The sequence below is a fragment of the Rhineura floridana genome, chromosome 3 (genome assembly GCF_030035675.1).
Source record: "Rhineura floridana isolate rRhiFlo1 chromosome 3, rRhiFlo1.hap2, whole genome shotgun sequence".
In the NCBI taxonomy this organism is placed as follows: domain Eukaryota; kingdom Metazoa; phylum Chordata; class Lepidosauria; order Squamata; family Rhineuridae; genus Rhineura; species Rhineura floridana.
The window spans coordinates 152,529,336-152,541,780 of record NC_084482.1 but is presented as its reverse complement, the minus strand read 5'-3'; the positions used below and the strand labels follow the sequence as shown (position 1 = coordinate 152,541,780).

Sequence of the window (12,445 nt, the reverse complement as noted above, 5' to 3'; positions counted from 1 at the left end):
TAAACCCCTCCTCTCATTGAGGCAAAGTCTGTGGAGTTTTTGTTATGCCTGTGTGATTTTGACAGCTATATGCCAACCTTGAACTTAAGGTTAATTTCAGGGGAATTGGTTCTGGTGATACAGAAACTAATGGGCTAATCAGCAAAATGAAAAAGCCACTTGGTACTAAAAGGTAGACCATAGGAAGATGTCATGACTATGAGTCACTTCTGCTATGTGTGGGAGAAGATGCCCATACTGGAGCAATGTGGCCTTCTAGAGGTCTATGTGATAGTTGTACATAAGAGCAATTAGTGCTTTATGATGAGAATGTAGCTTTATATGGGGGTAGGTATTTGGAGACTCCATAGCGAGGATGCATTCTCTCATATGGGACATTGGTATGAACAGCCAGGCCATCTTAGCATTTCGTTCCTCTGGAAAATAGTAGAGCAGATTTGCCTCTGTCAAAAAAGAAAAACACACGCCCTGGTAACTAGCACAAAATACCTCATAATCTTTTTGTGTTCAATTGAACCAACCAAGGATAGGTGGTTCTACAGAAATAAGTGATACTCTTTCCTAAAGGGGTAATTCCAGTCTTTCAGTTAAACTGTATGTTCACAACAATAGAGGAATAGATGAAACATTCTTCTTGTCTCTCTGGTATCTTTTTGGTATGGAGATCAATACAGGATTGTGTCATTTTGCCTGTTCTAAAAATATATATATTTAAAATATTTGTAAGCTGTCCTTCAGTTAAAAAAACAAATTCCCAGGTGTGCATAATCAAAAAGAAATCATTACCATAAAGGATAAAAACAGCAGAAAAATAAAAAGCATTTCATATAATACAGCTAAATACCAGCAGACAGCAACATCAAGAAAAATGGTAAATGTTAATAGCAGCTAGATAACATTTTTGAAGGCTGGGCAAATAAAAGCATCTTCACTCTGGACTTGAATTACATGAGGTTTGGCCCCAGGTGAGTTTCCCTCTGGGGAGGAAATTCCAAATATATGCACCTCAACTAAGAAGGGCTCCTTCCTGGTCATCATCCTCCTAACTTTAGCAGGCAGAGGAAAGTCTCAGATGATGATTGTAACATTCAGGCAAGCTTGTGTGGGAGAAGGTGGTCCTTTAGACATTCTCTTTTCATATATGCTGCTGAGCATGGGAAGAAATTAACCTTAATTTATTTCTTTACCCAGAATTTAGGCCAGACTTTGGGGTAAGATGATTACTTTCCTATATGTAGGGTTGCCATATTCCAATTCCACAAATCCGGGCAGGCTGATTTGCATATTATGCAAATAATAGATCAGCTGCATAATTAGCATAATATGCAAATAATGTCCTGATTAGGCAAATTAATCATATTAAAAGTTGCATTGTCCAGTTTTGTTTTGTGCCTAGCAATTACCACCAAAAACTGGGGGAGAATTTGAAGATTTAAAAAAATCCTTCATTTTCAACCTTAAATGCCTATTATGGAATATTTGTTTATTAAGAGGATTTATATCCTGCCTTTCCACTGTTAAAAATGGAGTTCAGGCAGCTTACAAACATAGTAAAAACAATAAAAATGCACAATCAATGTAAAAACAATAAAAACATAACAAACATAAAACAAGTCAATGCAGCACTATAAAAATCATACAACTTTTAACGCAGATAGAAATCAAGATTTCAATATTATCAGTTCTGTCAATCATCTTACCTAAAGGGAGCATGTCTGAGCATGTAAGAAGTGTCTTTAGTACACCGATTCTCACATATCTGATCAGAGAGAGGGGAAACGGAGCCTTCTATGATAAAGGCTGGAACATGATGGAGACCTGGGTGCTGGCACCTCTTTTTTAAAAAAGAAAATAAAAATGCAGTGAATTCTAGAGACCGGGCAAGCTGTGGTAGCATTAGACAGGGTAGCTGTTCCATTCCTTAAGGGGGGGGGTTACACCCCCCACTGCATTGAATATATGCATAGAGAGAGGGAGCGCCTCTGTGTGTATGTATACATGTGTGTAGGTATACGTGCACACACACACACACATATCCATCCCTGAGTGATGTCAGGGGCGGTGCGCTTGAGTGATGTCACAGGGATGGGCCGTAGTGCTGTCATTAAGCATGATACATTAAGCATCAATCACAGTTGTTTAGAGCATACAATGAAAAAAAAATTTTTCTGATTGAAAATTAAGACAGAAACCTTAGCTAAAATATGAAGCCCGGGTAGGGAACATTTAATCTAGCCCATTTGCTTTCAGCAAGAAGGGTTTAAGTGCCCCCAGACCAGTCACTAGAAGGCCACTGTAGGAAGAAAGGAGCCTAGTGTTGTGGAGATGTTAGATGGGAACACCCAGGAGTAAAGATGGATGCCCCTGAAGGCTGCAATTCTAAACACACTTACTAATGGACTAAGCACCATAGAACTCAACAAGACTTACTTCTGAGTAGATGTAGTATGGATTGTGCTGTTGGTAAACCTTGACTATGGATCCTCTGCAAAGACATCCATATCCAAGCAGGGTTGGCAACCCCCTGCCTGCAGTGCCCTGCCCCTATCTTTTAACATGGCTGCTCCAAAATTCTTAACAGATTTGACCGTTCAGAAAGAGGTCTGAGAAATGAGTAAGAGTAAAAAGATTCTTTACCCTTTCTGTCTACCCTGTGGGCTGCTATAAACTCACTTTGACAGCCAACCCAATTCCAGTGAGCAATAATGGACAGAGAGAAAACACACATGGTTTGGTCTACCTTCACAGGCAACAGCTTGGGAACAACAGTTGTAGCCACACTTCCAAATATGTGAATTCTCTTTTACCACTATTGGGCATGAAACAAACTCATACAACCGACAAGGTGCATCACCAGTGGGTTTAAGGGGGTTACCCTGAGCCCAACAGCATGGAACCACTGCTGTTGCTTCTATGGCTGTAACAGAGTGAGGTTAAAGATAAGTGAAATGCAAATAGAAAAAACAACACAAAAGGCAGTAACACTTTCCTAAATGCAATACCATACTAAACACAACAAGATTCCTATGAGTAAGGCAGAAAACTCAGCATCCTACAACCAGTCAGGATTCATAACCAAAAACCCAAACTAAAAAAATCCTAGCAGCCAGTCAGCCAAGGTCACAGAAATCCCCATGCAGCACAACCTGACCTGGGGACTGTAGTTAATGCAGAATGCTGCAGCGCGATTGCTGACATGAGTGAGATCCTATCAGCACATTACACCTCTGCTCTGAAATCTGCATTGGTTGCTGATTTGCTACCAGGCCAAATTCAAGCTGTGCTTTCCATGTTATGGGTGCCACATAGTACTTGTTCTGCTCTTGTAAGAAATCAGTCCTTTTGTGTGGCAACACCTATGCTTTGGAACTCCTTGCTTATTGACATTAGGCAGACGCCTCTTTTCAGCACCTGCTAAAATCAGTTTTCTTGAGGCAAGCCTCTCCAGGCATGTAGAAGCTATTGTGTTTTTAAATCAGTTTTTAACTCATTGTTGGTTTTATTATTTTGAATGTTTTTAAATATCTGTCCTTAATGCTTTTGCCAATAATTTTATTGTTTTAATTCTTTCTGTAAACTGCTTTGAGATTTTTTTACAATAAAGTGGTATATAAATGTTGTAAATAAAAATACATCAATAAATGTTGGAGTCACTGTGGCCCTTGAGTCTCTTCCCACTTTTAGGAACCAAGGAATCTGCCTTATACTGTCTCAGGCCATTTCGTACCATCTAACTCAGTCCTCATGACATGAACTCGCATTGGCTCTCCAGGATTCCAGGCAATAGTCTTTTCCAGGAATTGAATTTTGGACCTTGTATGCAAAGCATATGCCCTACCGATGAGCTACAACCCTCCCCCTGTTTAAAAAAGTATCTTTTAAAATTGTTCTTTGCAATTCACTCTTGAATGCACATCATACCTAGGGCAGATCCACACCATTTATTTATAGCACATTCAACAAACATTTGAAGCACATGAATCCCACCACAGAATCATGGGAATTTTCATTTGTTAAGGGTGGTGAGAACTATAACTGTGAGGGGGAAACTACACTTCCCAGGATTCTTTAGGGGAAGTCATGCGCTTTAAATGTGAGTTGGATGTGCTTTAAATGTGTTGATCTACTTAATCAACTTTGCCTGCATGTAAATCATTTTAATTAATTTTTCAAAATGGAAATGAGCTATAAAGTGTACTGGGTGACCATGTGCTACTCACCATCTCTCAGCCTATCCTCCCCTCAGGATGAAAACAAGGGAGAACCATGACCACCCCAAGGAAGAAGGGCACACTTAAAATGTAGAGGAAAAAATCCTCTACAACCATAGTGTGAAATCAAATACTTATTGGGGCACAGTATAAAGAAATATTTATATAAACATGACTATCAAATATGTTTATTAATTACACAATCTGTAAAGATATTTATAGTGCAATCTGATGTTTGTTTACTCAGAAGCAAGTCCCAATGTATTCAATGGGGCTTACTCAAATTGGGAAGTGTGCAGAGAACTACAGCCTCAAGTGATAAGGAACTTGTTCTTTCAACAAGCCTTTTAAGTTGAGACCTTAGCCCAGTCTGAGTCTGTGTTGGAATTGCTTTTTAATATGTTTTTAAGCCTTTTCAAAAATGTTTTCAAAGATGTTTAGAAGATGTTTTAATAGATTTGAAAGTCTGTTTTTTGTGATGTTTTAAAGTGCTTTTAGTACTTTTGTTTGTCGTCCTGGGCTCCTACTGGGAGGAAGGGCAGGATATAAATCAAATAATAAATAAACTTCATTCACCCAACCCAAAATTCAGAATCATGCCTCTTTAGGCTGTTTTCCAACTGTTTATTCTTGCTTTGTGGTTATTGGATTTTAAAGGGATTTATTTCTTATTGTGAGTTGCCTTGGTTTCCAGTCACAGGGTTGTTGGAAAGACTACACACACACACACACACACACACACACACACACACACACACACACACACACACACACACACACACACACACACACACACACACACACACACACACACACACTGCAGATGTATAAATACATACAGCTCATATAATAGTTTATTGTCAAACCAGTTGGTCATTGCAAAAAATCAGTATTAATTTAAAAAAAATCAGTATTAGTTTCTTACATAATAAAAAACTGTAATACCTAAGTAAGCCCTGCCTAATTGCTTTAAAATAGGACTGGAGAGAGACAGAAAGATTTAGAACACAAACACAATTCTTTTTTACATTCACTCAAAAGCCCCATTTATTTACAGCACATTCATAACCATGTCTACTCAAAAGCAAGTCCTATTGAATTCAATGGGATTTACTCTGGGCATATGGGATTAGTATTGCTTTTACCCCCACAAAAGCAAGTATTGGGAAGGTTTTCAAAACACTGCCCAGGATCTGACTCCTGCACACAAGAGGGGAAAAATTGAAATGTATATACTTACCCAATTTATGAGATTTTCAGATAAATTGGGGGGGGGGAGGGAACCACCATTTTCTGGCATTGCAGTGAGGTTTTCTAGACACTGCCTCAGGTCAACCAAACACAACCCTGGCTTCAGTTATTGGCTGCAATCCTGAACGGGCGGGGTTAGAGAGCTACGAAGTGCTATACAGGACAGATTTGTTAAAAAAAAAGATTTAACAGTTGGGGGCAGCTGACGTTTTGATGTATATCTTGAGAACCGGACCACCTAGAAACTTTTTTTTTTCAAATTAAAGCTGAGAATCCGGGCCACCTAATGGGCTAAATGGGCGCCGGGTGGCATGGAAAGAATCCGGGTAAAACCTGGCTAACCGGGCAATATAGCAACCCTACCTATATGCCACCAAATACTTGTCAAAGATATGACAAGAGCATTCCCATGTTTCTTCTCTTGGAGCAGCTTTGGACACTAATGACACATGCAAATGAGGGGCACATAAGTGATTTGCATTTCCTGCCTTATGCTTTCATGCTTACCATTAATATTTGATGCTGCTCTTGAGGTGAAGACAGATATACATAACTGTAGCAGTGGAGCCCAACGTGGAAACACATTGACCTATGAAATATGTTCAGCCCTCTTGCCCAGATGGGGCTCAGGGCAAAAGCTAGATTTTTTTTCACAGCACTGATTGGCAAGCTTTTGTGTCAGTCACAAAGCTACCTTTTTCAGAGTAGACTGCACATAGTGCCGACTGGCTGCCCTTCATTTTGATCACAAAGCCAATTCTTTGCCTTCCCATTCTTAATAGTTTTTTCACTGCTTAAAGTAGTGTAAAAATGTTTTGTGTGTTGTTTTTAAAAACCACTGAACCAACATTTGATCACATAAACATACCAGGCACTTAAAGAAGATAAAGGGCAGATAAGCCTTCTTGAAGCATGTGTAGGAAGGTCAGAAAGTAAGAGGCAATCAGGATTTGATCCACAGGCTGTACTTGTGTCTTCAGGAAAAAAGATGAGGAAGAATAGAGCTTGCTTTGCCACCAAAAAAAGTGGCCGGGTGGGGGGTAGGGTAGAGCTCACTCTGCAGCACTCTGGAGCCACACCTGTTTCTAGTCACAGATACATCTATCCTCACTCTCAGACACTTTGTGGTGTCAGCAAGAGACCTTGGAAGCCACTTGTAGTAGTAGTCTAGAACAGGAGTGGGAAACCTTTCTCCCTCCATGTGTTGCCGAACTATAGCTCCCATCAGCCATAGCAAACATGGCCTATGGTCAGGGATGATGGAAGTTGTTGCTCACCAACTTCTGGAGGCTCAAAGGTTTGCCACCCCTGATATAGAAGGTCAAAGCAACTTAATTTGTTCAAAAGAGACTGTTTTATACCACTTCCCAAGTAATTTCTATCTTAATTCAGGAAGTTCTTTGTTGTTGTTTTTCCAGGTGACCTGTAAGGACTGGAGCAACCTAGCAGGCAAAAACTACATAATCTTGAACATGTCTGACAACATTGACTGTGTGAGTGGCTTGCTTTTTTATTAACATTATTTACTAAATTTCTGTCCTGTTTTCTTTAAACCTAAATCATGATGGCCAGAATTAAATGTATCTGAACAGGGTGGTTCATTACAGATGCTCTTCGAGGTTGCTGATTCATAGGGTCGCCATAAGTTATAATCGACTTGAAGGCACATAATAACAACAGATCTATATCAAGTACTGGAATAATAATGGTCCTTGATACTAGCAACTCCACATGACTTCTAGTGCAATTCTATATATTGAAGAAGCTGAGAGCAATGCCATCAGGAGTCTAGACCAAGAGGCTAGGCTTCTAGCAGGGGCACCCAAGGCGGAATGGTAAAAGCTGAAACACCAGACTAAGATGCATCCAAACTCAGAGGAAGGCAATGGTAAACCACCTCTGAATATCTCTTACCACAAAAACCCTATGAACAGAGTATCCAAAATGCAACACGAGATAGTGCTGGAAGATGAGACCCGCAGGTCAGAAGGCACTCACCGAGCTACTGGGGAAGAACAAAGGACAAGTACGAGTAGTGCTGTGACTAATGACGCAGCTGGGTCAAAGCCGAAAGGAAGCCCACAGGCTGATGCGCACAGATGTGAAAGGAGTGTCCAGAGTTGTATGACGCACACAATAGGAACATGGAATGTGGGAAGCATGAACCAGGGAAAGTTAGAAATTGTCAAGCAAGAAATGGAACACATCAACATTACAATACTTGGTGTGAGCAAACTAAAATGGACAGGAATGGGACATTTTCAATCAGGCAACTACAAAATATTTTATGCAGGAAATGAGAAATTAAGAAGAAATGGGGTTGCTTTAATAGTGAGAAGTGATGTAGCAAAAGCAATTAGGAGTTACAACGCAAGGTCTGAGCGAGTTATATCAATGAGATTAAACAGGAAACCTATCAACATAACTATCATCCAAGTCTATGCTCCAACAGCAAATGCAGAAGAAGAGGAATTGGAGAGATTTTACGCAGAAGTACAGGAAGAAATTGATCACACATCAAAACAAGATGTGCTAATGATCATGGGGGATTGGAATGCAAAAGTAGGGAACAGAGAAGAATTAGGAATTGTGGGGAAATGGGGCCTAGGAGACAGAAATGAATCAGGAGAAAGACTTATTGAATTCTGTGAAGCCAATAATTGGTTTCTTGCGAACACATTTTTTGTGCAACCGAAAAGACGACTGTACACATGGACATCACCAAATGGTCAATATAGGAATCAAATTGATTATAGAATTGGTAGCAGAAGATGGAGAAGTTCCATACTTTCTGGGAAACAAAACCAGGAGCAGACTGTGGTACAGATCATGAACTGGTTGTATCGAAAATCAGAGTAAAGCTAAAGAAGAACAACAAAGCAATCATAATGCCAAAATACAATTTAAATAACATCCCAGAAGCATATAAAGATCAAATAAGGAACAGGTTTGAGGCTTTAAATGTAGTTGACAGAGAGCCAGATGAACTATGGAATGAAGTAAGAGACGTTATCAGTGAAGAATGCAAAAATACAATACCTCTAGTTAAAAAGAGAGAAAGACCTCAATGGATGACTGAAGAATCTCTTAAAACGGTTAAAGAGGGAAGGAAAGCAAAAGGAGATGGAAACATGGTCAGAACCCTAAATACAACAATACATCGACTAGTACGTAGGGACAAAGAGAACTATTACAAAAGCTACTGTATAGAAATAGAAGAGCACAACAAAAAGGGTAGAACAAGAGCCCCATTCCAAAAGATTAGAGAAAAAGGGAAATTTAAACCACGAGTAGGGATGTTGAATAATCAACAGGGGACTGACTGACCGAGATGAAATAAAAGGAAGATGGAAGCAATACACTGAAGAACTCTATAAAAGAGATGCCAGGATGACAGATTCATTCACAGAGGAACCATATGATGAAGAACCAGAAATTTTAGAATTCAAGGTGAAAGCTGCTCTTAAAATACTTGGAAGAAACAAATCACCAGGAACAGATGGTATACCAATAGAGTTGCTACAAGCTACTGAGACTGAATCTGTCCAAATTTTGACAAAAATCTGTCAAGAAATATGGAAAACTAAACAATGGCCCACAGACTGGAAGCGTTCAATATATATCCCAATTCCAAAAAAAGGGGATCCCAGGGAATGCAGTAATTATCGAACTATTGCCTTAATATCCCATGCAAGTAAAGTAATGCTCAAGATTCTACAATAAAGGCTCTTACCATATATGGAGCGAGAAATGCCAGACGTCCAAGCTGGATTTAGAAGGGGAAGAGGCACCAGAGAGCACATTGCAAACATACGTTGGATAATGGAATGGAGCAAGGGATTTCAAAAGAAAATCACCCTGTGCTTTATAGATTATAGGCAGGAAAGAAAGACAGGCTCTGGTGCTGAGTAGATTTATTGTAAGCTCAACGTGTTTCGGAATTATCCTTTTTCAGGAGCTAAAAACATTAAAACAAACTAAAATCAATGTCATAGATTACAGCAAAGCCTTTGACTGTGTAGATCACGAAAAGCTATGGAATGCTTTAAAAGAAATGGGGGTGCCACAGCATCTGATTGTCCTGATGCGCAACCTATACTCTAGACAAGAGGCTACTGTAAGGACAGAATATGGAGAAACGGACTGGTTCCCCATTGGAAAGGGTGTGAGACAGGGGTGTATTTTATCACCCTATTTATTTAATCTATATGCAGAACATATCATATAGAAAGCAGGATTGGTCCAAGATGAAGGAGGTGTGAAAATTGGAGGGAGAAATATGAATAATTTAAGATATGCAGATGATACCATACTACTAGCCGAAACCAGTAATGATTGAAACAAATGCTGATGAAAGTTAAAGAGAAAAGCACAAAAGCAGGACTACAGCTGAACATCAAGAAGACTAAAGTAATGACAACAGAAGATTTATGTAACTTTAACATTGACAATGAGGACATTGAACTTGTCAAGGATTATCAATACCTGGGCACAGTCATTAACCAAAATGGAGACCATAGTCAAGAAATCAGAAGAAGGCTAGGACTGGGGAGGGCAGCTGTGAGAGGACTAGAAAAGGTCCTCAAATGCAAAGATGTATCACTGAACACCAAAGTCAGGATCATTCAGACCATGGTATTTCTGATCTCTGTGTATGGATGTGAAAGTTGGACAGTGAAAAAAGTGGATAAGAGAAAAATCCACTCATTTGAAATGTGGTGTTGGAGGAGAGCTTTGCGGATACCATGGACTGCGAAAAAGACAAATAATTGGGTGTTAGAGCAAATTAAACCAGAACTATCATTAGAAGCTAAAATGATGGAACTGAGGTTATCATACTTTGGACACATCATGAGAAGACATGATTCATTAGAAAAGATAATAATGCTGGGGAAAACAGCAGGGAGTAGAAAAAGAGGAAGGCCAAACAAGAGATGGACTGATTCCATAAAGGAAGCCACAGACCTGAACTTACAAGATCTGAACAGGGTGGTTCATGGGAGATGCTCTTGGAGGTCGCTGATTCATAGGGTCGCCATAAGTCGCAGTCAACCTGGAGGCACGTAACAACAACAACAACAACAAAAGTGTCATTAAGCTCAGTGGGGCTTGCTGCCTTGTAAGGGTGCATAGCATTGCAGCCAAATGTTACTGGAGCAGCATAGGATCCAACCATGAGGAAACTGCATATATACCATTTTGGGAATATATGGATCAGGCTTTTAAATTTTTTGTCTGGATTAGGTGATATTTTCTCTCTCAAACAGATTGTGGATCTTGGCTTTTTCACATTTCGGAGACATATAACTGAGACTTGAGAGGGTATAGTCACGTATTTTAAAAGTGATGTGAGAAGCAACCCTGCAGCTTGTCTTTCTAAATAATTACAATGTCACACCAGGGAGTATAAAATAATACCTTGATGGTGTTACAGGAGATATTTGATAGCTATGACCAGAGAACTTGGTCTTCATCTCATCATCACAGCGCAAGATGGCCTCAGAATGCATTCTGTGCAGGCATGTTTTTCTTCCACATTTTAGAACTGAGTTCTGGTATCATTAGCTGCTCATGGCACCTAATGTTGAAAATCTATTAATAAAGAGGAACTTAATTTTTCAGCCTACACTTGCCAATTTTTAAACATACTATGGCCTTTGTTTAAGTAAGTGAAAATGTAACAATGGCTGTCCCAGAGGTTTGATTGTATGAGCGTTCAGGCCTTTCAATCTATTTGGTTTGTGCCTTTGTGGGGAGAAGAGCCTGGCTGGGAGGCCAGAGTCTGTGAGTTCAAATCCCCACTCGTGTCTCCTGGGTGTCAAGGGCCAGCTAAAGATCACCCCACAGTGAGTGGCTCAGGGGTTACATGCCCTGCCACCTGTGCAGCCGTGGGCAAGCTGCATAGTCCCAAGGACCTAGTTGTCCCCTGCCTGGCAGTTGCGGACAAGGAAGGGGCTGGCTTGTGTAGCTGTGGCAAGCTGAGCAGGCCCTAGCCAGATGGAGAGGACTAGCCTCAGAGGGAGGCAATGGTAAACCTCCTCTGAATACCGCTTACCATGAACACCTTATTCATAGGGTAGCCATAAGTCGGGATCTACTTGAAGGCAGTCCATTTCCATTTTGTGTTTGCATTAAAACAAGAATATATTTTTGTATGTTTCCCGCATGTGTCTGTATACCATATGTGCAGGTGAAAAAGAGAATGTTCCTGTGTCTTGCCCTATTTGTGTATGAAAGGGAGAGAGTATGTGTGCCCTCTGTGTGTTTGTGTGTGTTCATACAAGATAGGGATGCTAGGATTGACAGACTGGCTTATCTCTCTGCCTCATATTCTGCAGCTGCATAAGGAGACTAAGGGTAATGACAAATATATTCTATGGGCACGTAGAGATAAACAGAAGAAACAGAAGTTGCTTTGCTCTGGAAGTGTACTCACAGCACTGTTGACAGATAGACTTGCTCCCCCTCCTGGTCAGAGCATAAGGGAATTAGTTCTCTGAATTTTGCAGCAGAGCTGATTTGTACTGCCTTTATTGGCTGACAGTTGTAGCCCTTCCTACCGGGAGTCATTTAGCAATGTTTTGCAAATGGATCATGCTTTTTAAAAGTGCCAGATGAACTGATAATTGTGTGAAGTTTCATGAAGCACCTTAAAAAGAAAGTCAGAAAAGCACAATTCATGTTGTGAAATGTTCTAGGAGGAGCAGGAGGGACTATAACTAACCAGTCAGCATTGTGTGCAGCCTGCTCTGTAGCAAAACATACAGAACTAGTGAAGATGGGAAGTATTTCCTTGCCAGCAGAAAACACTGCAGCAACGGTTATTTACAGGTGTATCTGCAAGCACCTTACAGTTTGGAGTGAATTGGTTTGGAGATACATTCTTTAACATAAAGACAAATACCTCAGAATCCAGCAAATTATGTTAAAACCGCTTCACCCAACTTTAGAATTTATGCCCATCTTCACCCAAATAGTAGTGA

General features: G+C 40.1%; 1 protein-coding gene across 3 annotated transcripts in view; it reads left to right on the top strand.

The window, feature by feature from the left end:
* PODXL2 (podocalyxin like 2) overlaps positions 1-12,445 on the top strand; it is an 81,309-nt gene that overhangs the window by 48,692 nt on the left and 20,172 nt on the right. For all 3 annotated transcript variants that reach the window (XM_061618373.1, XM_061618374.1, XM_061618375.1), the window contains one exon: positions 6,881-6,955. In XM_061618373.1, coding sequence (XP_061474357.1) covers positions 6,881-6,955 — 75 coding nt within the window. The remainder of the gene's footprint in view (positions 1-6,880; positions 6,956-12,445) is intronic.